The sequence below is a fragment of the Stegodyphus dumicola genome, chromosome 2 (assembly GCF_044657685.1).
Source record: "Stegodyphus dumicola isolate Sdum_Otavi_A_Nest chromosome 2, ASM4465768v1".
In the NCBI taxonomy this organism is placed as follows: domain Eukaryota; kingdom Metazoa; phylum Arthropoda; class Arachnida; order Araneae; family Eresidae; genus Stegodyphus; species Stegodyphus dumicola.
This window is the reverse complement of record NC_140769.1, coordinates 183,796,238-183,821,967: the sequence shown is the minus strand read 5'-3', so window position 1 is coordinate 183,821,967 and position 25,730 is coordinate 183,796,238. Positions and strand designations below refer to the sequence as shown.

The window sequence follows — 25,730 nt, the reverse complement described above, 5'->3', positions numbered from 1 at the left end:
AACCAATAACAGTAGACAATTTAGACTTTTATACCTCTTTCGTTCTTTCGATACAGTATTCTAAACTGAAAGAAGAAATGATGGTGGCATGAGACATTTTGAAATAAATGCCAGTCGTAAGACTGGTTGATAAACAGCAACTTGATTTTGAAAGACCAATTCTAATTAACAGAAAACTCAGAACAAAATAACGTTTTCATGCTAAAACAGCACTGGTACATAACGAAATTCTTAAATTTTATAATTATGACCATGTGCGCTCTATTGGCTTCTTTCCGCTAACTTATGAGCAAAGTGATAAATGATGTCATTAAACATAATGCCGACATCACCGCTATGGTCAGTGAGCTGCATTCCGTAACCGAAATCGAATTCAGAAGAAATTGTCAGGGCTCAGTAGTTTCAGCCCGTCGGCCACAAACCCGGTGATAAATGCTTACGAAAAGATGAGATATAAGGCATTTTCTCCATCCTTTCTGCATGCGTTCGTGGTGTAACGGTAGCACACTCGGCGCGTATTCGAGAGATACACATTCGAGTCCCAGCGAGGGCATTGCTCCTTTTTCATGCCTCCTGCTACAAAATAATATCCCAATCATTCTACAGAGAGATATCAGACTTGCTAAAAATTAAGAAAAAATTCCTCACACTTTTAATGGTCCTATACCCTTTGAAAGAGTATAAACTTTGAAAGTTTTAAAGTAGATTAAGGAATTCAATTACGTTTTTAAAATAAAGCACTTGGTGATAAAAACCATTCCTACAGAAAAAATGTACTCATTTTAGAATTCTAGCGCCTGCTATTCATCGGACCTCAGATATATCAGCCAATATGATCTCCTTTTAGTGCTTGCATCCCAATAACCAACATTTCTCGATAGAAATCGAAAATGAAATCGCGTAACACACCTCTATGCTATACTACGCTCTGAAAAGCAGTTGGATCGAACTGCGCAACAGTTTTCTTCGCGATGGAAGAACAAAAAACAAAGAAACATAGCTAAGAAGTAGGTCGGCCACTAGCGCGTGGTTGCTATTTGCAAGGTGTCGAAACCGGTTTCAATAAAGAAGAAAAAAAGGTTGTGCCAGTTCTCTTTCCAACTCTTTAACGGAATTCGGCCATCTTCAGTATTCTCGTGTCTTCTCATACTACTACAGAGAAGCATTCCAACGGGACTTTGCATTAGTTTTATCATCAACTTCAAGGGCAGCTTCATCTTTCCCGCTACTGCGGAAAATTGCATCAGAAGTAACTGCAGAAGCACTACCATGTTATTGTATGACATGTTCAACATCCTGCTGTTCCGTCCTTATTAATTGGGTTAATGATGTCAGTAACGATAACAAACTCAAAGATAGGAATAATTCCTCTTTTGGTAATAGGACTTTTCTTTCACTACGCGCAAGGTGAGCGATTTATTATAATTTTCTCCAAAATGATTTTTTGCAGATGAACAGAATTTGTAGATATGTATTTATTTCATATTTTAATTGAGAAACGTTAAGTTATAAAATGATAAATGTGTAACACGTAATTTGGGGTATTTCTAGAAGTTTCTCCATGAGTTGAAAATATTCCCTTTTTTTTTTTTTTTTTTTTAATAGTCCAAATCGGCTTTATCCCTGAAGGACTATTATTTTCGCTTTGCGATTTTGAGTTGGTTCACTATAAACGTTTACTTTTCAAACTGTTGCCACCAAATGTTAGAGTCCTGCATTATATTTGAAGAAATTAAATAATGAAAAATCTTCATAACTGTATGCATATTTCTCGCATTGTGATAAAACAACGGTACATAGAACCATCGAATTTTGACTGACGTAACATTACTGCGAATATGGGCATGTGGAAGCCCAAATTTGAAGTTTGGAATCTGTTTTATTATGTATTTCATATTTTGAAAAACTTTAACGAATTTCTGATTAACAAACTCAAGGATTTAAAAACGAGCAATAGCAACATTATACGGAGAAAAAAAATCTCCAGCGCGCGAGACTATGAATCAGAAATTCTAAGGATATGCTCAATTTAAAAAATTTTTGCGATATTGCTCTTGAACTGAATTTTATGGTTTAAGTGCGAAGAACATGACATTTAATAAATAAAGGTAACACACAAAATGTTAAAAAAACACCCCTTTGGACGTAATTTAAAATCTGAAAACTTTCAGATTTTTTTTATGTATATTATATTATTTTTTTATTTGTGTTTTTTAATTTTTTAAATTGTAATTTTTGCAATTATATAATTCCGTTAATATTTCTTTTTTCTTATTTTTTTATTTTATTTATTTATTTTTTATTTATTTATTTATTTTGCTATTTTATTAAATATTGGCTTATGTAATTATAAATGGGCGTAAAATACTCAAACTACTTTTAATCTTTTTAAATAGTGATAAGAATAAATGACATATTTACTAAATTTTAATAGCTTAACATTTTACTACGACAAGACCGCTTCATATGCCATTATTCTCAATGAGTGGTTTTAAATTTTATTCCATCTAAAATTGTGCACTGTTTATATCACTCGTCATTCATCAGAAACTTGTTTCGTATTTTTAGAGCAAGCATTTGATTTTAGCAACATGTTTTAAGGACATATTCCTGTATAATTATTAAACAACCAAGAATGTTTATCTCATTCCAAATAATGTGATAAGCAATCCCTAGTGTGATTTTCTATACATTGTTTTTTTTTCAGCTTGCGCAAAAATAGCTGTTATTACTTTATAAGGTATTTCTCCCGCCTTCTTAGCATACCTTCGTGGTGTAGCGGACTGCGCACTAGGCGCGCATTCGAGAGGTTCGAGTCCCGGCGAGAGCATTGCTCATTTTTAATCTCTCCTGCTTTAAAAAAATACGTAATCACTCTACAAAGTATACATTTAAATAAAGTAATAATTGAGTAAATGTAATAATATTTTTGTGCAAAAGTTTAAACGTAAACATAGAAAATCTTTTCACATAAATTTACCTGTTGAAAAAATATTTTCATTAGTTTCTTTTTTCGTTTGAATTACTTTAATTTGTTTAATTAATAAATTTGTTGAATGGAAAAAGAACACGCTAGTGTGGAAATTAAAATTAGGCAGAAAAGCAGCACATATTTTCAATAAAACTCCATCAGTTTTCGAGGGCAATCGCACTCGGACCCTCTTGTTCAGGAGCAATAAAAAAAACCTAAATTCGCGTATGTTTTTTTTAGTTTTGGTGTCACTGTAGAGACATTAGATATTTTTTTAAAGCAGGAGAGATGAAAAATGAGCGATGCCCACGCCAGGTGTGCCGACTACTACACCACGAAGGCATGCTAAGAAGGCGGGAGAAACACCTTATAATCTTTTTTATTTTTTTTTTTCAGATACATATTTCATTTATTTTTGATATTTTTGCTGCAAAATTAGTTTCTATTTACAGGATCACGGCCTGGATCCTCAGAATATACAGTTTTCATATACTAAGTACTTTGGTAGATATTTTGCTGTTAAAATAAGTTGCAATTTATATTCTTTTATGTTCTTCAAAAACAAATATTGCAAGGTGGAGATAAACATATTTTTTGTCAACAGTGACAGTGTAAAATCTTGATATCTCGCCCAGTTTACTTAATTTCAGGTGATTTTTAAATCCTTTAATATCAGAAGCACACTCTGTGGAGAAATTAGGAAATTATATGAAAGTCTATTTGTGTTATTAGATGGGATATAATGTGATTAATATAACCAGAAAATCTGAAAAGACTTAATAATTAACACCATGTTAACACTATCAGGAGATAAACAAATGGAGCACATTTATCAAATTTGACAATTTCGTAATGGGCAATGGCAGCTGGTTTCTATTTAGAGAAAGTGAAACTCATTACAATAGAAAGAAATAAAGAATTAAAAATATTCTCATTTTTATATCTTTCTATACTACCAGCTTGTACTATTGTAGCATCATTACACGTATTTGCATTATTAAATCTCCGAATTTTTTTACATAAGTCAATATTTCCATTTGTCATTCAATATATTAAATGAAGTTTAAATATTTGATATATTAGAGTATTTTAAGCTTAGCATTGGAATTGAATGGTGAGCTGATCTTTAATAATAGTAAGTTTTGCATTCTGTATTACCTGCTGCGCTAAACAGATACATTATTTGATCACATTTCATAATAAGTATAAGTACATTCGTATGTTAGCGGCATAAGTATATTAGTATATTAGTGACGTAAATATATTAGTATATTAGTGACTTAGCTAGAACTGTATGTTAGTAAAATCAGAATATTACTTTTGTTTCGTCATAATTCAGTTCATGCATGTCAGATAAAAACATTGCACGTAGCATACTTTGTACTGTTGTTTTCGTGTTCAGGAGAATCAGTTTAGTTAAAGTTAATCATTTTTGTCCATGTAACGGACAAAATATTAAGAAATGTAATTGCGTTTTTTTTTACTTTGCTATAATTAAGAGAAAAAAACAACATTTACTCTCTATGATAAAAGATTTCACCTTTTTTTGCTGTAAGTTTCGAGCAAAGGCAGAAATTATAAATTTAAAATTACTTGCTCTATCTGTAGAAAAAATTTGAAAAGGGGATAGATTATTAGAGATTCCATGTATATGTATATTGCCAGAAAATAAAATATCAGGTGACAAAAATCTTAAAGAAAGCAATTATTCTAAATTTTAATGCTTTAATTAATCCATTACTTTTTGTGATTATTTTAAGTTTTAGAATTAAATAAAAAGAATAATTTTTTTTTTTGTAGAATAGCAGCTTGGTAGCCTGTCCGAATGCAGCCTTTATTTAGAATGTGGTCTTAGGTAGGATTTTCTCTTCTAAAGGAAAAAAAATTAAATTTATATTAACTCATTCTCTTTCAGATGAATAAACAATAATTCGAAATTATGGGACTCGTTCATCCGGAAATTCAAGAATAAAAATAATTAAGAGAAAAAATAACATTTACTTTCTGTAATAGGAGATTTCAGATTTTTTGTGGCAAGTTTTATAAAAGGTAGAACTTATGAATTTAAAATTGCTTCTTCTATATGTAAAAAATTTGCAAAGGGGTAATATTATTAGAAATTCTGCGGTATATACATTCTGTCAGAAAACGAAATATCAGAGGCCGATCTTACAGAAATAAATTATTTTAAATTTTGATGCTTTAATTAATTCATTATTTATTATGATTATTTTTTGTTTTAAAATTAAATTAAACAAGCAAAATATTTTTTATAGAATGGCAATTTAGTCGTCTGTAAGAATACAGCTTTTACTTAGAATGCAATCTTAAGTAGCATTTTCTCCATTCTAAAGGGGGAAATGTTAAATTAAAAATTGAAAAAAAAAACTCATTCTCTTTCAGGTGAATAAACTAAGATTCGAAATTATGAGAATCGTTCATCTAGAAGTTCAAAAACAAAAATTTCAATGGTCGAATAATTATGCTGTAATCTTCAATGAAACTGAAGAATGGTAGGCCAAAATGGTATAAAATCTCATTCGCTATTGAGCAACGCCAATACATTTTATGCAGCAGTAAATCAAGGCTTGAAGAGCAAGGCTAGAAAAAAATCAGTTCGAGGAATCCGTTATAATAAGTTACGTTAGACCACTCGTCTCACTGGCTGAAGTCACAGGTTTAGGGAATAGTTGGAGTAATCGGTTTGGTAACTCACCACTTTGAAAGCCAATGTGTCATCGTTGGTTTGCTAATGAATGCATGATTAATTTACTTGAAAAGCTTTTATACTGTACATTATTTACTAAAGTTTAGCCTTGAATGAGTGTGGGAAAGTTGTGGCCTTTTAAGGAGTAGTGAGGCTTTTTATCTGTTTCTTAGAGCTACAAACTGCTTTTCATTTTTTGTTGCAATAGAAAACTCAAAACATTTCAAGGCAAATACTATCGATTTTTCATTTTGATGGTATTATTTTTTTAGCTCAAATGCGGTTTGAAATTACATCGTAATAAGTAAATCTGTGTTTAAAAAATGTCTTGAAAGACACATACTTCTGAAAAATGAAATTTCTCAAAACTTTGTTCGAAAGTGTTCCATTATCCAAGCTAAAGCCGGGTAAGCAGGTCACGGATAATCCAAATCATCAATTTTCATGCGTATTGTATGCTTTTATGTCTTTAAAAAAATTGTAATTACTTTGGTTTTGAGAACTTTAAATATCTTTTGGATTCCACAGTGTATTTATCGAAATACTATTCTTTTCTTTGAATCCCCTTTTCTTTGATCAATTAAGTTCAACAGTGTTTCAACGGAAATCATTGCTATCTCGGAACTCATGTAATGAATTGTCTGGATCTTTTTTCCCTGTATTTTCAGTATCACTCTTTGTTCTTCTGTTCTTGTGACATTTGAAACTATATCCACATTACTCAAGCACTGAAAGCCCTAGTGGAGCACCTACCGAACCATTCCTCGATTTTTCGCGATTGACATTTTCGAAGAATTTTACAAAAGTTTTTGATAACATCTTAAGTTGTATGCCAAAATCTTTTTTAAAAATTTTTTAAAATATAATATAGTAATAACTTTTATATTTTTATTACCATTACAATTAAATAAATCTCCGATTTCTACATTAAAAAGAAAATCTTTCTCCGCGCTCAAATTTGCGCGTAGGGTTTTCTACACACTCTGGCGCACCGCCACGCATGGATAATCTGCAAACCAGATAATCGAGAGACCACTCTATTACTGGAACTTCAAATGAAATATCTTATGAAGTGTTTAAAATGTTCAAAAATTATGTTAAAATGCTAAATTTGCTCTAAAAAAGAAACAACCGGAAAAATTATTATGTTTTTGAGCTCTGATTGAAGACTGTAAGAAATACTTTTTTAAAACAATATTAAGTTATTAAATTTAATGTTGAAGTCAAATTGAAAAAAAATTGATAAATCATTCAAAAAATATTCGGTAAGGAATGTAGACACATTAGGTTATATTGAAGCAAGAGAGATGGAAAAGGAGCAATGCCCTCGCCGGGCTCAAACCACGGACCTCTCGAATACGCGTCGAGCGTGCTGACCACTACATCAGGAAGGCATGCTAAGAAGTCGGGAGAAATACCTTATATACTTCCCCTTTTAAAAGGTGAGTGGGGATTTGGGGACCCAATCTCAAATCCTGGTGGTGGAGAACCATCACGCACCACCTTTTTTAGTTCGGATGCCACCGTAGAGTCATTAGGATTTTTTGGAAGCAGGAGATATGAAAAATGAACACTGCCTTCGCCGGAACTCGAACCACGGACCTCTCGAATTCGCGTCGAGCGTACTGACCACTACACCACGAAGGCATGATAGGAAGGCGGGAGAAATGCCTTATAAACTGATCCTTGATATTTAGCTTTTCCCTTTCAGTCTAATGACTACTAAAAAGTCCTGGAAATTTCCCCTTTTAATGTTGTTTCCTTCTATGTCAGTTTGAAACTTACATACCAACAGCGCACTAATGCAGCTACGAGTTCACAAATAAAACTGACTGACATCTCGGGTTGATAATACTATGTAACCCAGTTGAAGGATGCTTTGGAACTTAAAATGCCTTTCTTCCACTGGCCTCTATATTAGAATGTATTTACCAGTCCATCATAATGGTGCTCTATGACCTTTTATGGCAGTTAAAAATTAAGGATGCTTCGTTAACATAGTAACGTTGAATACTCATGCCTCTCTGGACTTACCCAATGCACACTTTCTTATTCTTACAATAATTTAAGATTTTCAGTTACTACACAAATCACAAAACAGTAGCTGGTAATCTCCGGTAATGGATATTCACCTGGAGCTTTGAGTATAATTGGTATGGTTAGATCTAAATATAAGACTAAATGGCATTAAGCAAATAAAAATTCTCCCTAAGTGTTAATATTTATTTTTTATTTTCGTAACATTTTCTTATTTTCCACTTCATTCCATTTAAGTAAACGTTTCCACACATTCTTTTAATTCATCAAACAATTACAGGTAAACATTAAGATGTTAAATAAATTCACAAGATTTTCCTTAAAGATCTGATAAAGCTTACTTTCGCTTCCTCAAAAAAGAAATCACATCTAGATAAAAAGATTCTAGGCAGTCGGGTCAATTAAAAAATTGTTCATTTATTTTCCAAACTAAAATCATAAATTTTTTATGTATGAAAATATATGTATTATTTCATTTTTAATGGCATCAAATTTTATTAATATTTATGTTATTAGAACAATGATCAAAGACTTTTCAAGCGTTGAATGTTATGTGCTTCGACGCAATTGTTTTTTCTTAATTTTCCTAATTGTATGCAACCGTGTGGTACAAAATACAAAACACAATGGTGATTCCCTTGCAATCTTTGATTCCAGTCATTTTTATGCTTCTTTTGTGTACTTGTAATTTGAATCTTGTGGCAAAACACTTAAGTAATAATAGGTATTATTCTCATTTTAAACATAACAAAGCATTTACACGATTTCCTGCTGAACTGAATTTTCAACGATGATTCATTAGTAATAATTTGCAATTATAATTTAATTTATTTAACATATATATGTATTAGTAAATATTTCTTATTGTGAAAAATTCGATTTTTCTAAATTTGCTTATCCTGTTTATGTAGAAATAAATATTTTTTATCCTAGAAAAACAATCTACTTCGATTTTTTGAATCAAATTAGAAATTTTTATTGCAGGTATACTAATTATGATAGTTTGAGACACTTATCACAGCTGCAGCTGAAATCCTTTAACTCTTTCGTATCGAGAGACGACCAAATCTGTTTTCAACAAACATCGAAAACGCCCGTGTTTACGAATTTGTCTTGGAATAGTTTTCCTTTCCCCCTGCGGTTTCATCCATTGTGTGCAGTTTCACCTTAGGGCCGGATTGCACCTGCGAACGTCAATAGCTTTCCGTATTTCTCCTTTAATTGCTTCAAAAGAATGATTGACATGTCTTTTAACAACTCGCGAAACCAATGAGCCATACACACTAACGTGGAGGGGAAAGAACTAGGTAGAAAATAAACGAGGCGTTGGGGCGGTTTGCCGTTGCCTGAATGAACGGGCGTTACGGGCGACTTCGATGCGAAAGAGTTAATCTAATCAGATAAAATTCAGTATATTTTCTAGCATGTAGCCACTAATGCCTAGACTTCCACTGCAGCCCTCCCCCAAAAAAAGTTACTCCTAGCCGAGATATTCTTACATAGTAATTTAACGGCACGACTTACAATAACATCCCTAACTCCTTGCTTCCTATTATTGAAGCAGTAAATTTAGAGGATTGTCTTGCTTAGTTAAATATCTTTTATAAAATTGTCCAAAATTTTCATTTTTTTTTTAAATAGAGTATACGAAAAATTTACACTATTTCAAATTTCATAATGTCATTTTTACATTACATTACTTACCAAAATTAAACTTTAATATTCCCAAAAGCGTTATATACCGTGCATTTCTAAGCAAAAAATATTGCCCATTGCGTATGAATTTTAAACAAATAACGACATATTGAAACAAGCTAGCCGTATTTCCATTTAATAGTTTAAGATAAATACAAATAATCGAATAATAAAAAAATAATATTTAATTAAGAAATTTTTGCATCTCATAAACATGTGTTTTAACCTAACAATAGAGAGCTTATTTTAGATCTTAACAAGTCCTGAAGTAGCGCATAGATAAATTTCAAAATCGTTTGTTTAGGAGTATAGAAACGTGTAAAAACACACATGTTATAAGTTAATGAATTATTGTCATATAATAATGATTAATAAATTACATGCAAATTAATTATAAGATTTAAAAAAATCTAAATTTTTAAAAAAAAATCTGACTATTTTTTTATTTGCCAAATAAACAAATGCACATAAAATCTGGACAACTTATGACTGATGCAACAGCAACAGAGTCGGAGTTAGGAAAATCTAATCTGTAAAAACAGATCATTTGAAGGAAGAAAGAGGATTCCCTTTAATATAAATGTGCTACCAAAATACTTATGTTGGCTGTTTTTCCGAAATATAACTGTGAAATAGCACTTTTTTTTCCTACTAAATGTTTTCTCAATTCAATCCCTATATCCAATCTTAAACAAGAAATCATTATATTTTTAACAATGGTAAAACAGCTTAAAACCCCCATTTCCCACACACACAATGATTAGATACGAGTAGCTTAATTGATTAAGGCAAACCACATGACAGCTTATGATAGATAAGCCTTCCTGGAGTACTTTCCAGGGGAAACTGGTTTAAGCTACAATAAGAAATTTACGGACCTGCTCGTCATTTTTGGCCCCTTGAGGGGGTAAAAAATTTGATTTACGGATAGTATTTTAATTACGAATACATTTATCCCAATTCTGTACGATCTTCTTTACTTACTTCGACAGCTTTCCTCGACAATTTTATAATTTCTCTTGATTTAAATATGTAAAGCATTATTAAGCTAAAAAACAATAACTTGCAGTCTGAAACATCAGATCTTCTTGTTACACCAGAAAGAAGAATCCTTACAAGTTTTTAAAAAATAAAAAAGTCAAAAACATATAAAAATTGATACAATATTTTGCTTTCCTTCTTAAGTAAAAATAACATTTATCGGCTTCAAATCATAAAACTAAATGTTGAATGTGTATAAAATGAAAACGTTACTGAAATGGAATTCATGGAAAAAATTCCGGTGTTCGTTTCTGTATTTCTTTTTGAATATAAAATAAAAATATAATTTAAAAAATATAAAACTATCTAAAAGGATATATTTTCTTTCCAAAAACATTTATTACTATATACAGGACTACGGTTTAGTCCTTATTACACTATTTCATCAATTATCGTCAGATTTTATTTTGTGTACAGATACAATAGATGCAATACAAAGAATACAAAGTTAGGAATTTTGCACTCGATGCATTTTATACAGCATTAAAAACATATTTTATCTATCGATTTATGTCATAAAGTAATACTTGCTTCGAAGTGATATGAAGAAGTACTAATAAAATAACATTTAAAAGATTCACTTTCAAAGACTGACCAGCAGTGCTCTATTATAATAATGTAGATAAATGAAAGGTCTTACGCATCGTTGATTAACAACAACGGGCCCTTTTTTTTTTTTTTTTTTTTTTAATGGCGAGGCAATTATCTTTGAGTGAAAATAATGACACTTCTTAGAGATATTTAAAAAAATGTTCACTTCGCTCAGAATTCTTTTGACTGTATTTATAAAATAAACCGTAGCATATTTTGCACTTTCCTCAATTATAATTTACATGAATTTCCATATTCTTATGTTGATGCAGGAAGAACTTTTGTTTTACTTCCAAACCCAGCCAGCCAGTTGCCCTTATTAACTATAATTATACTTAGAGAGTAAATGGATCGATGGAACATGCTCTACATCTTTTCTAGGTGGCCGTAATCAGATCATCGACTCGCCGACTGTGTCTGTATTGAAATCCCACAACAGAGACATTATATATAGTGTTCAATAAAAAATAAATTAAAAGCAAAGCACTAGAATTTATTGAAAGACAGGGTTTTCTTGAAATAGGGAGGATGACGTAGATTAATGAGGTAATCAGACATACTCAGTATAACATAACTTCTCCAATTTTCTGTACTGGCGTCTCTATACTGCGCCCAAATGAGATCTTATTCTTCAAACATTTTTCTGTGAAGTGACGTAGGGAATGATTATGTAGATCAACCTGCAACTGAGTAGAAACTGAAGATTAAATTTAAGCCAGTTCACTAATTTCTGAATCTTTATATCGCAATATATGCTAAAAAAATTTAGATTTATCAGGTATGAGAACACACTAGCGTTTAAGAAAATGGATGTCTTAGTGGAGGACTTTCTAAAGAATTCTGTTCTGCTTGAGATAAAAACTAAAACCCTCATTGAAGTGGCAGGAGAGCATTTTGATCCTGGTGAATGGCGATGAATTAACGTTTTCGTGGTTATATGGCGATAAGAGTAATTTTCTTAAGGAAATTCAGTAAAATTCTTAAGGAAATAGTTTCCGAGATGAAATCCTCCACGGAAGCATCCTTTCCCTTCTATCACGGACGGCACACTATGATTAATTGTCAAAGTTGTTAATAAGAGTATGTTACATATTCATTCTAGGTAACATACTTAATTTATTTTTCAAATTACACTGTTACATTTTTGTTAGTGTAATAAATAGAGCCTTTTGAAAATAATATATTTCTTCATTACATTTTCATACTTTTAAATTTTTTGTCTGTGTATAATTTATTCGTTTCTTTCCTCAATTGGGAAACTTTTTTTCATATATTATTATTAAAACTTATTTTATTTTTAGTAAGCTTCTAAAGTAAATTCGTTTCCTAAACATTTTACTTGAATTATATTTATTATTAATTTGGAACAGTTGATTTTCGTTTACAAACCCTTTAACAATTTTTCATTTTTTATTAGAAATTTAATATATTTTTTTAATTTATACAATAGATTTTTGGTTTCCTACTTTCAGAATTCATTTTTATTTTGTTTATTTTGCCTTATTTTTTGTTTTAGGTTGTCCTCGGAGCAGATTATATCTTGAGGCTTAATTAAAATCATTTTTAAAAATTTAAATTTTACTTTATTGTACTTTTAACGGAGTTAAAATTTAATTAAATTAATTTTTTTACTTTCTTCTGAATTATTTCAATATTTTATTGTCATGTAAATATAATTAAGAAACGTGATTCTGTTAAAACTTCTTCAGATGCTCCTTAAAAAAGAATAAAGAATTTTAAACAATTTTTATGTTAATTATATTAATTTCATTAATTTCATTAAATTTTTATTGAATTTTTTTTATGTATGTACTTTCTGTTAGACTGTTAACGCCCTTTTTTGATTTAATTTTTGCTTCAATTATTATCTGTCTAATATATATATTTTACACATATTATATATTTATCAGATCAGAAATCTTTCCTTTTAATATGTTTAAATGGAACGCCTACAGAATGTACTATAAAAATATATTTTTATTATAGAAATATGTATGTGCAATGCTCGGTGGGATTCGAATTCCAGATTTCCCATTTGCTAGCCTGACGTGTGCTTCCAATTACACGCGAAGTCACGTGGCAAGGCAAGAAAAAATATCTTATAAATTTATCATTTTCCTTATTACTTTTAAAATTGCGATTAACTCCACTCCGACAATTCTGCTTCACTTCTATAATCCCAAGGATATTACCCCTACTCAACTGTTTTGACTGTTTCTTAATTTCTCTCTTAAAAAGGCAATAATTTCACAATGAATTTAATTTTTGTATTCTTTTTCTATATACATTTACACTATTTTGTTAATTAAATAGCTGAACAATACTTCTCCCGCCATATATTTAAGAACAAACTGTAACCAATAAGTAAAGCCATCGGAAGTGATCTTCCTTCAAAATGTGAATTTCCGGTGGTGTGAAATAACACAGTTGCAAGATATTTTAGCAGCTTAATCATATGCAGCACAATTACTACTCTATTTCTTACCTTATCGTCTGTAAAAGCAGCTGCTTCAGGAAAGCTACTGCATACTTTACACAGCAAATTAATTGCTTCTATTCTTTTAAACTTTAAGGTGTAGTGTCTCTGGTTTTTTTAGCTCATAACATCGAGAATGACATTTTCAACTAAAACTATTAGCAACATTAAGAATTCCAACTATTTGCGAAAGTAAAATATTTGAAAATATGATAGATATCATATTCTACTTTATCACTACTTATGTAATGGATTTCATTAATCACAAATTTTACTGATTGTTTAGGCCAATCGAGTTCTGTATTGTAAACTAAAAAAAAAAAAAGAATCCTTGAAAAATTAAGTTGATAATAATTTACAAAATTGAATATTAATTCATCTTAAATCTGGCATTAATTTCAATAGCCGCTAAAAGAAATTCTTCAAATTAAGGCTGAAATTTACCAACGACTAAACATTAAGTTGGCGTTCGTCTCTGGGATCTGTTAAAAGACCTTCTTTTAATGAATGCGTAGACAGGGTAAGAAAAAAAAATACTCTACTTATCCAATCTATTCTTGAGAGCATAATTATATTTAAAGAGCAAATAAGCGAAATACTTCCTGCATTTAACCATCGCACAATGGTAGCAAGCAATTTTCAGCAATAATGAGCTGCGACAAAGAAATAATAAGCTGCGACAAAAACTTTCAGCAATGGTACTGTCCTTGAAATTTACCTCACTTATTTAAATTAGATTGCGAGGATAAACTTCGGGAGTTGCGAGATTACAGTTCAGGTACTAATTTTTATTCTCATTGAATGTGTGAAAGCATAGATCAGTATGTACTACACCTTTCTGCCAAGAATTAATTGCTTTATAATTCGATTCATTTTACTTTACGCTAAATACAACGTTCATTTATACACATCTAATTTGAATATCTTTTTCTTTCCATTCATTTGGAATTTCTTTCTTTGAATTTGATCTTGAATTGTTTTCAAGCCGGTCTTTACAAATCCCTGAACTTCATTTACGAGATCACTTATTTTTCTCTTAAAGCCAGCAAAAATAATACTTTTGTTAATTTATTTATGTATTATTTAAGTCCCATAAAAACACAGAGCAGCTCACATTTTAAAGGAGCTTCAATTTAAATAATACGATTGTGGACAGGTTTACAAAATTCAGCAAATATGGAACATATAAGCTTTGACAGAACAGCATGGCAATGCCTGCTGTACTTTGATTGTTCTATGAGTATTTTATTTTACTCAAATAAATACTAATTTCTTTGCATACGAATATAAATATGATTATATAATTTGCTAAGGCTTAGATGGAGATTAACTTTATTCTTTTATTTAATTTAGGGATTAAAAAGGGTTGTGTATAAAGGTGACTAAAAAATATAAACTAGATTACTTAATTTTGTCAGAAAAGAGTGTTTTTTTTTTTTTTTTTTTTTTTTAATTTTACAATTTGCTGTATAATCTTAGTTCAAATATAGTATAGGAAAAATAAAATCGCTCTTTTTCTTAAAAGTAAATACTTAAGATACTTTGCAAAGAAAAAGTAAAGACTGAACTTTTTCGTATATCCGCTTATGCTGTGATTTTGGGTTAGTCGAATAGTTAAAATTCTGCTGCACTTTACATGGTATTTTCTTTCTCCTTTCTGTATGCCTCCGTAGTGTAACTGGAACCACACTCGACGCTTATTCGGGGGCTCTGGAGTTCGAATCCCGGCGAGGACATTGTGAGTTTCTTCAATTTCTTAACTTCGCAAAAAATTCTAAGTGCCATCCGAACTAAAAGGGGGTGAACGATAATTCATCTCCTCCAAAATTTGACGAATGGATCTCCTAATGCCCAGTAGCCCTTGAAAAGGAGGAGTACATGAAGTATTTTTTCATCCTGTTTGCATGCCTTCGTGGTGTAACTGCAAGCGCACTCGATTGGATATCACTCGTACTTTCACAGATAATAATTTACTAAAATCATTATTTACTTTACCCTGCAAACATCACTCAAATAAGGATTCCGTGGCTACCACATTTTTTAAAATTCTTTTAATTTTACCTGTAATTATCGAATAGTAGAAATCTATTCCTATGAGAATAACAGTTTTGCCATTTTATTTTCAGCAGTTAGCTTATAAGGTATTTCACCCGCCTTCTTAACATGCCTTCGTAGTGTGGTGGTCAGCACACTCGGCGCGCATCTGAGAGCTCTGTGGTTCGACTCCCGGAGAGGGCATTGCTCATTTTTCATCTCTCCTGCTTCGAAATAACCGAATTTCCCTACAAGCTAATTGTAAATTTTTCAAAACTTTTGTTTCCTTTAGTAAAATTTAAATATGGCGGCAAGATAATAGTATCAGATATAATTTCTATTTCTAGTATTTTAACATCTAGTCTAAGATTGGATCTCTGATATTTTCTAGTTTTGAAGACATCAAATGTCTATTCTAATGCAGTTTTATCTTCAAATGAGCTAACAGAAAGTGATTTCTTTTTAGCAATCGGAAAATTCATTTCACTAGATACATTCTTCAGTTATGAAAGTTCTCACTGAACCATTAACAAAAAGAATCTCATATTTTCAATTATTCGGAACTGAAGCAGAAGCACTTTATTATTAAATTTTATAATAAACTTTTTTCCTCAAATTATATGACAAAATTGCGAAAATAACATTCGAATCCGACATTTTCTTTCAATTTTGTCAATATTTTTTAACTCATAAAATGAATAACAAATCGTTTGGAATGTTTATTATTACAAAAACTGCATTTTACTCTTTTCTTGTCATCTTTAATTCTATGCTTTCTATCCACACACACACACAAAATCTGCTTACATTTTTAAAAATTTCTCAATCCGCCGATTTATGACTTCCATCGCCGCAAAAGGGACACTGAGAATCGGCTGACCCAGCTCCATTAGCTGTCGACGTCTTACTTATTTTGATGGGAGAAAATTTTCGGTATTAAAGGCAATGGCTTTTCTAATCGCGAGAACTTATCTTTTGAATTATAACTGACTGAAGCCGTCGTTCGATATTGAGAATTTCTTTTTTCAAAAAAGCTAATAAGCTTTTGTAAGTCCCAATTTTCATCTTCATTTTTTCAGCTATAATCAAAAACGAATTCATTCGGAAGCAGTTTCAAAATTAAAGGCATTAAAATATTTCCGTAACAGGAAGTATTTTCCTTAGTCTGTTTATATCATTAGGTTGTCTGACAAGTAAACTACTTAAGAGTTGACCTAAATGCGTAATTAATTAAGATGATCGTTTGTCTATATCTGGAATGCAACTGTTCACGAGCAGCTGCTTAATTATAACGAACCAGAATGAAACCAGAAATAGCTTTGGCGGCCGAGGCACCAAGAAAGATTTTTAAGTAAATTAATTTTTCTATTTTTGTTAAGTTTGGATTTTTATCAATCGTACTTCCGAACTGACTTTCGAATTCTAACCAGTTCAAAGGATCACCATAAAATTTATTCATAGTCATTTTAGGTAATTTTATAGATGAAGTTTCTGTACTTCGATTTTGAATGTAATTAGAACTGGACACATGTGCTTCTTCATTAGAATTATTATCGCTAGTGCTTTTTGATAATTCTTATGCTTTTTGATAATTCGTATGATTTTAACCTCTTGTATTCTAATAGATTATCTTTATTCACTTCTAGGAAATTAATTTTCGCATCAATATTCTAAATTTGTTACTTTCAGTATAGAATTATTAGTTAATTTGATATTTTCAGTTTTAGTGTCCAACCGATTTAATATTGCTTTTAAATTACTCACAGGTTTATTTTCTTCTTCATTCTTATCTGTTTTACTGATAAGCTTTCTAATAAAGCCCTTTTCACTAGTTCTTAATTTTTTCAGCTTTTCCAGTTTCATTGTTAAAGAAAATAAATGTTCTTACCTTTATAAATGTACATTCGGCTATTTAATGGAGTTCAAGTCTTGACACTTACGACTCCTTCGCAATAATCATCGATAAGTCATTAAATTATTTTTCTTAATCCTATTTCCCGGCCCATAGCATGCACCTTGAAACAAAGGGCAGTTCAAAATCGAAAACAACTTTGCTCTATTCCAAAGGGCAAATTTGTTATTCTAAATTCTACATGTAAGCAGTGTTCCTACATGAACACTTAATTCAAAACTTCGTTGATAAAATACTTATTAATTCATTGTATACAGTTAATAAGAAAATGCATCCACATATATAGTATCTATAAATCAAAGATTATGGCTTAATGCGTCATTCCCGTCTAGTATCGAAGATCTATCTGACGCTCCTTTCTTTCAGATTGGGCAGCTACGATCGATGTATGACATCGCACTTCTTTACATTGCGAAAGGGAAAAAGCAGCGCGGTAACATCGTTATTTCAACAGAGGTAGAAACAAAGTGCGTAGTTATCCAGTATGGTAGTTAAGAGAAAGGTTTCGGTCCTCGAAGTTTTAAGTTTCGAATTAGCTACGTCATCATAGTTTATGATATAAATTAATCTAGAAATTATGCAATTCCAGTAAAGGTTATTAAGCAGCTGTTATTTTTAGAACAGAGAGGTGAAAATACCCAAATTAAAATGAAGAATTAAGGGTCAATACTAATTTAAGTTATAATTTTGATTTATGTATTTTTATCTAACTTATATATCTTGTTTATTTATCTTGTTCCCTCTTCTCTGCAGGTCGGCTGCGCCATTGCTATGTGTGCCGATCACGTGGCGAACTGGGTGACTGCAAAGATCCTTTCATGCTCAATGCCACTAGTGTAGAAGACGTGAGAGGAGTTGAGGCAGTACCTTGTGCTTCAGGGTGGTGTGCTAAAATTATAGAAGGACAAAATGACGGTAAACTGTTGCCTGCTTTTATTTATCTTTTCTATTATATATATATTAATTCATGAATATAACTTCCTTCCAGTTTGTGATGCTTTCACTTATTCCAACTATTTAACTACATAGATTAATAAAAGTCTAAGGAAAAACAACGAAGGATTTCCACCTTCGACATGCTGTGTTTTAGGGGGAGCGGAAAAGCTAATTAAGCCTAGTTCTGCTTTTGCAGAGTAGTTTAGACTCCTTAAAAATCGTACTCAGCAAATTGTACACTAAGAGAAAGTGTTGTGAAATATAGAAGCTTGGTATCGGATGTAAAAATCCTGACTTAAAAAAAAATATTGCTTTCGTACTAATTTCATTAAATTCTCAATTAAGTCTCAATTTTTATTTCTAACAATTCAAACGTCGATCGATTAACACATGAAATAAAAAATTCGATTAAATAAAAATACGCAATACACTGAATAAATAAATAATAACACGCAACACTACAAAAATGAATAAACCTAAATTGCAAAATGATTAGCACAAATATTTACAAAAATTTCAATAGTATGTAATTAATACTAGTGTAGGTTTTTTTAGGGAACTTGAGTGGTCAAAATATGAATTTTTAAAGATCAAAACTTCATCAAAAATTTAAGCCAAGGGATATCTTAATCATAAATGCAAATTCTAAGGATGTTTTCATTGACTACGAGTATATTTTAAGAATTAGATGACAAAGATTAAAAAGGCTGTTCGAATTCAGAGTCAAATCAGAATAAACCGTGTTAAAAGGCAAGTGATTTCCTCCCTAAACTGTATTAAATCAAAACGGCTTAAAGTGAGAATTGCCCCACTATGTAAAAGAATATTATTATTATTTGTTGATATTATTCATTACTAATTATTTATTGTTGAATGCAAGTTTTATCTATTATTATATTATAGTTTAAGTCAGATAGACAGATTTTAGTAATATTTCGCTCTTTATTTCCATATAACAGACATACAATTTATTAAACTCCTTTAGTAAAACCGAGTCAAAACCTAGTGCATAAGTTCCTTCCTTTACTTGGATTATATACTTGGTATATTTCTTTTGAAATGTGATTTATTTATTAGTTATTTAGGGCTATGTGATGTGAATTAGTGTCCAAAATTATTTTTATGTGCATAAAATTAATCATTGTGCATGAATCATTCAATCTTGATTATGCTTTCATGGAATGAGCAAATGGCAAACCTAATTATCAATATCGAATCTAATTTTATAATTCTGTTTCTGAAATGTAAAGAAAAACTTAAGATCATATAACAATATGACAAATGCTTTGCAGGTAATAAGATTTTCGGCGAGCATCTATGTTTTCTGCCTTAATTCCAGTGTTTATGAAATTAAAACAGATTAAGGGAGCAGAATTATCATTTAAAAGAATTTTCGAGATATTGAGCTATTAGACTTGGAAGTAGGCAGAAAATTATAAAATTACAAGATAGCTGAAACTTACAATTATATCTGTGTTTTTGGATACAATTTAATGAAAAGTTTAATGAGAAGGTTCTTTATGAAAGTTTAATGAGAAAGTCCTTTCTCTGGCAGTAAGCCAGCTTGAGTTTTAATGATCTCGCAACAAAAGACGGCTCTGAACTGATCTAGAGAACATCAGAAATAGAGTCTACAATAATGACCCTATATTCTCATCAGGGATGAGTCGAGATCCGCACAATCTTATAAGCTTTTATATGGGAAAAAAACCTTAAAACAAAATGTTTTCACCAATATGGAAATATGAAAATTATGGCGATGTAAACATAATGGCATGGGAAAGAATAGTGATCAAAGAGTTCCCCTGTATAATTTCTATACATAATCTGTGGCCTGCCCACAGATATCAGGATGAAAGATCTTGGTAAGAATTTTTACAGATGCACATACCTCTAATTTTCATTTTGTGAACAATATCGTATATCCACATCGAGCAACCTGGTTTCTACATTTTTGCAATCAAAGACTCTCTGAGAGGGTAAATTTAGCAATTAAATCTCCTTATTGGATCTTCTGAAAGAACCATTGCACAACGAAATTCTCCTGTTTTTCAATGCCTTGAGAGACTATACTGTTTGTAGATGTAGAACTTACCTCTTCCCAAACTGTAACTATCCATCGTAATAATGGTATAAAAGCGGGTTTTGATATAAGTATGGCAATTAGAGAAGATCGCATTCTCTTTTAACAGCCAAAAGTCCGAATTTGTCCACAAGGTAGTCTTTCCTATACAATTTCATTTTCATATCTTATTTCAATTTTATATACAGGCAGCCCTCCTACAACACGTCATCCTGTAACAAAGTTTCACTATAATACGATTCATAAATTGCGAGAACCTTCCTACAGCACAATTTTCTTATAACACGGTTTCGCTCTAACACGATAAGAAAATTGCCCAAGCAATCCAAAGAAATTTAACGAAATCTGCACGAAGTTATTCCAATATTGTACAAAGTACCCATATAGTCATTTAACACATAAGAATCCTTGTTTCGTAAGTTCTGCCAGTTGTCTTCCAAGACCCGGTAGCCGTAAAAACAAATATTCTCAGATAATCTGTATAAACAAATGTCCCCAGATAGCAATGAAGAAACCTCACTATCGCAGAAGGTGAACAACATGGGGTCACAAAAAGTGACCTAAAATGCACAACCTGCACGTTCGGCTTCCAAAATTCGAATTCTCGTCTCCATGGCCTGAAAACGAAAGTGTCTCAAGCTGCTGATCGGCTGTCTGCGTCGAGCCACGTGTGTTAAAGAATAACTTTTTCGTCTTTAAGACAAGTTTCAGTCCCCAAACATGTCCGATAAAGATTAAAAAAACACTGTTTAAGAGGAAATTCATTTCTTTAGAAGTACAGACACAAATCTTGGACTGTCTTTTAAAAGGAGAAAAGGCATCTTACATTGGAAAAACTTTTTATTGAAATGAAGAAACAGTTCGGACTATTAAGAAAAATGAAAAAGAAATAAGTGCAGTTGTTGCAGGATCTTCGACATCCGCAAAACGTGCAGTTCGCCCCAGGGGGCGCCAATAATTGAGAAGATGGAAAAGGCACTCAGCATTTGGATTGACGATAGCTATCAAAAAATAATTTCGCTGAATGGTAATATTATTAAACAAAAAAGTAGTCAAAATTTTCAAGTACCTCAAAGAATATGGGAAACCCTCTGTCAACCCAAATTTTCTGGTAAGTAAAGGTTAGTTCGAAAATTTCAAAAAGCGTTTTGTAATTCATAGTATAAGAATTCAAGGAGAATCTGCATCGGCTGATTATGAAGCTGTTAGGACGTTTCCTGAAAAATTTCAAAATATTATAGAACAAGAATACACAGCAGTTCAAGTTTCCGATGCCCACAAAACTGGGCTTTGATGGAACAAAAATGCCCAGTAGAACCTTTATATCTAAAAAGAAAAAAACTACATCCTGATTTAAGGTGCCTAAAAATTGTTTAACGCTATTTTTGTGCAGTATGACTTGGGACTTTATAACAAAACCCTTGTCAGTTTATAAATCCTTAAATCCTCATGCACTTAAAGACGTAAATAAAAACATCTTACCGGTATATTGGAAACTAAATCCAAGAGCTTGGGTCGCTGGTAATATATTTAAAGATTGATTTTTAAATTGTTTGTGCCAGACGCTGAGCGTAATTTAAGGCAGAAAAATTTGAGCTTCAAGGCGCTTATTACTATTAGATAATGCTCCATGTTCTCCACAAGATTTGAATCATCTCAATGTCAAAATACTATTCCTACCACCTAACACTACTTCATTACTACAACTATTGGATAAAGGTATTATTTATACCTTTAGAACATATTACATAAGAAGAGCATTACAGTAGATTTTAGAAGTAATCGATTCAAAATCCATTAATGTCATTTATACCTTTAGAACATATTACATAAGAAGAGCATTACAGTAGATTTTAGAAGTAATCGATTCAAAATCCATTAATGTCATTTATACCTTTAGAACATATTACATAAGAAGAGCATTACAGTAGATTTTAGAAGTAATCGATTCAAAATCCATTAATGTCATTTATACCTTTAGAACATATTACATAAGAAGAGCATTACAGTAGATTTTAGAAGTAATCGATTCAAAATCCATTAATGTAATGGAAGCTTGGAAGACATTTTCAATCAGGAACTGAATCGACATCGTATTTTTTTCGCTGAAAGAACTGAAAGCATCAACGTTAAATGCATGTTAGAAGATGTGGCCCTCTTTAGTTGAAATAGAAAACGTGCGTGAATCTTTAGTTAAAGGAAATTGGTGGCATATTAGAACTTGCTCAATCAATCGGAGGCGAAGGTTTTGTGAACATGGCTATTGAGGACGTTCAGGATTTATTAGCGGAAGAAGAAATTGACGAATATTTGGTAGAAATGGCATCCGAAGCTGTAAATGAAATCGATTCTGAGGACACTACCATTGATGAAGATTGTAAAGTTAATAACGTAACCTTAAAAAAATTAAAAATTTTAAGTTAATTTTCTTGAGTGCAGACCATTCCGCTGAAATAAGCCGAAAATTCAAAAGGGAGTTTCAAAACTGTTTAGATCGAGAAATTTAAAATGACCCGGTAAGAACTAGTAAGCAAAGTAAAATTTCAAATTTTTAAAGGGGAAAGAAAATGCCAGAACTTTAAATGAAGAAAGAAATTCTGAAAGTGAAAGCGATCTCATTCCACCGAAAAAACGTTCTCTGTTGAGCAATGACAACGAAGAAATTTATTAAACTTAAGTTGCGTTAAATTAAAATATGTAATATTTTTTGTTTTGTGTTGTACATACGTATATATATTTTATGAAAATTAAGTTGTTTATGTATAATTAAAAAAATATTTGTTTTTAATACGTTTTCGGAACTCAAGACCCCTTTTATACTGCCTCTGGGTCTCATACAACACGGTATTTTCTAGGAACCTGTTTACCGTGGTATACGAGGGTTACCTGTATTTCAAAACATCTACAAATAAACTCATTGAATTTTATTCAGTAGTTTTTGAGAAATCGGAATTTATATGTATGTACAGATAATTTTGGACACCAAATGAAGGTAGTTTAAATTGTTTTTGGCTTTTCAAATTTTTTCTTTACCTAAACAGATTTCGACACAGCTACGGAAAGGATGTGTGTCCAGCGACCTCCTGCGGATGGCGAAGAACGTTGTTCAAACACGATTATTGACAAGGAACCCGTCTTTATGTGCTTCTGCTATGGAGATCTCTGCAACGCCGCCCGTCGGCCCATTGTGCCGCTTATTACCATAATCTTTATGTTGCTTCTAAATCATATGAGAGGCATCTGATATTGAGAAATTCCGAAAGAAGACAGACTGTCATCCTTCGAAGACTCAATTCTAAATGCCAGTACTTTCAAGCAATATTAATTGCTACTTTTAAGAACTAAATGTCTGGAAAATAGAAATTGTCCAATTTCTAGAGAAATTTAGTGAGTTGTAAGTGCAATTAGTACATACTGGAATCTTTTAAATATATTGGAAAGGTCCAGTTCAGTTCTGTAGGACTTACCTCAGAATGTTCAAAATAACTAGTCGCAACCCTTTTATGAGTAAAAATGCATAAATCATATTTCTAACAAATAAACAGGAAAAAAACAATTTGTTATTTCTGTAATGAATGCTGTTCAGTATCATCATCTTGCACTATAATAAGCGATGGTAAGCTGCATCTGCGTCAGCAGTATCTCATAAATTATTTCCATCTCAAGCATAATAAATTTTATCGAAGATTTGAAGTTGCCACTTGCCGTAAATTGTGCATTGGCATTTTAGTAAGCGACTTCGACATGTAAATGAGCCTTTCTTTTTCAATTCGATTATACAATATTTTACCTTTATTTTCTGACAGTGCAGAACCATGTTAATTCTAGCTACTTCTTTTTGTTTCCAAGATGCTCAGTTTTTGAAAACTTCTTTCACGCTTCAGTTTGGAAAATGCCTTATTTTTTTTTATTTAATGTTTTTAAAGAATGGTATATTTTCTAGAGTATTCTGAAATCGTAAACAGTTCTTTGCTTATGATATTTCAAGCATGACCTTCTTCAAACAAACGCGATCTTTCATATAAATACATATGAGTGTTTTTTATATTAAACATTTTGTTTCGAATATTTTCTACAAATAAAAATATCTACGTCCATCACCGTAATTCTTCCTACAGAACTTGTAAAGCAGTTCTCCCTCCTTCGGTTCCCATCCTGCTGATTAAAGCCTTTACAAGTGGCGCCCAAACTAAAATATGATAGGTGGTAATTCTCACCTCCAGGATTTGGCGACTGGGTCCTCTCCTACCCAGTCGCTCTGTATAAGAGGAGTAGTATGTAAGGCATATTCTTTCCCCTTACTGCGTGTCTTTGTGATGAAATTGAAAACACGTCCGGCTAGTATCGGAGGGTTCGGATTTCGAGTCCCAACGAGAACATTGCTCGTTTTTCACATTTCCGACTACAGCACTTTACTTAAAAATTTTTAATGTACCAATTCAAATTGACTAAAATTATGATACTCCTAAAACACTCAAAAGCCAGTTACCTCTATAAGACATTTTGATTGCAACCTGGAGTAATCACCATCAGATTTCTAGATCCCGAGCAGAAATATGAGCATGAAAATCCTTCCGTGGTTCCTATTATGGTTTCCATCGAATCCATCGATATCGATGATGTTTCCTTCCAAAAATTAAAATCAATTCTTTGTTACAGAAATAATTAAAATTACTTCAAACAGACATTTATCATTAGACATTTTAACCTATGGAAAGAAAGAAAGTTTTCTTCTGTGATAGTTTTAATTATTGTAATTTAAATTGTAACAATTGAAAAGACAAAGGTTACTGAATATAAACAACTAGAACTTTTTTATCTATCAGTAACTTGTAGAGACATTAGGTATTTTGGGGGGGTGGGGAAAGCAGGCAAGATGAAAAATTAGCAATGCCTTCGCCAGGAATCGAACGCGGACCTCTCAATTACGCGCTGAGTGTGCTGACCACTACACCATGAAGGCTCGCTAAGAAAGCGGGAGAAATACCTTATAACCTTAACAAGGTACGTGTCAGTATACTCATGTCTTTTGAAAAATAACATACAATAACTGTTTAAAGAAATAAGTTGTTTTTTTTAAACAGACCTACATTCCTATTCATCGAGTTTAATATAAATAATACGCTATAGGCTGTGTGAGAGAGGTGCAGAGGATTACAAGAAAACCTCTTTTTATTTTGCAGTACAGGGGGAAAAGAGAAAGAGGTAAAAAGAAAGAAAAAGCAAAAAAAAGAAAAGAAAGAGAGA

The 25,730-nt window shown here is 31.5% G+C and overlaps 1 protein-coding gene across 1 annotated transcript; it reads left to right on the top strand.

Moving 5' to 3' along the window:
* The first annotated feature begins 1,095 nt into the window (after positions 1-1,095).
* LOC118190212 (UPAR/Ly6 domain-containing protein rtv-like) lies at positions 1,096-25,724 on the top strand. Its single transcript, XM_035360889.2, has 3 exons — positions 1,096-1,407; positions 18,218-18,379; positions 23,525-25,724. Exons 1-3 carry the CDS (start codon positions 1,326-1,328, stop codon positions 23,725-23,727), a joined length of 447 nt encoding a protein of 148 aa, XP_035216780.1. The 5' UTR covers positions 1,096-1,325; the 3' UTR covers positions 23,728-25,724.
* Positions 25,725-25,730: the final 6 nt, after the last annotated feature.

What these genes read in the sequence shown, in the direction of transcription:
- LOC118190212 (XM_035360889.2), top strand. Translation starts at nt 1,326, where the DNA reads ATGATGTCAGTAACGATAACAAACTCAAAGATAGGAATAATTCCTCTT. An exon ending in TTTCTTTCACTACGCGCAAG is followed by an intron (nt 1,408 to 18,217) that starts GTGAGCGATTTA and finishes TCTTCTCTGCAG; the next exon opens with GTCGGCTGCGCCATTGCTAT. An exon ending in TATAGAAGGACAAAATGACG is followed by an intron (nt 18,380 to 23,524) that starts GTAAACTGTTGC and finishes TTACCTAAACAG; the next exon opens with ATTTCGACACAGCTACGGAA.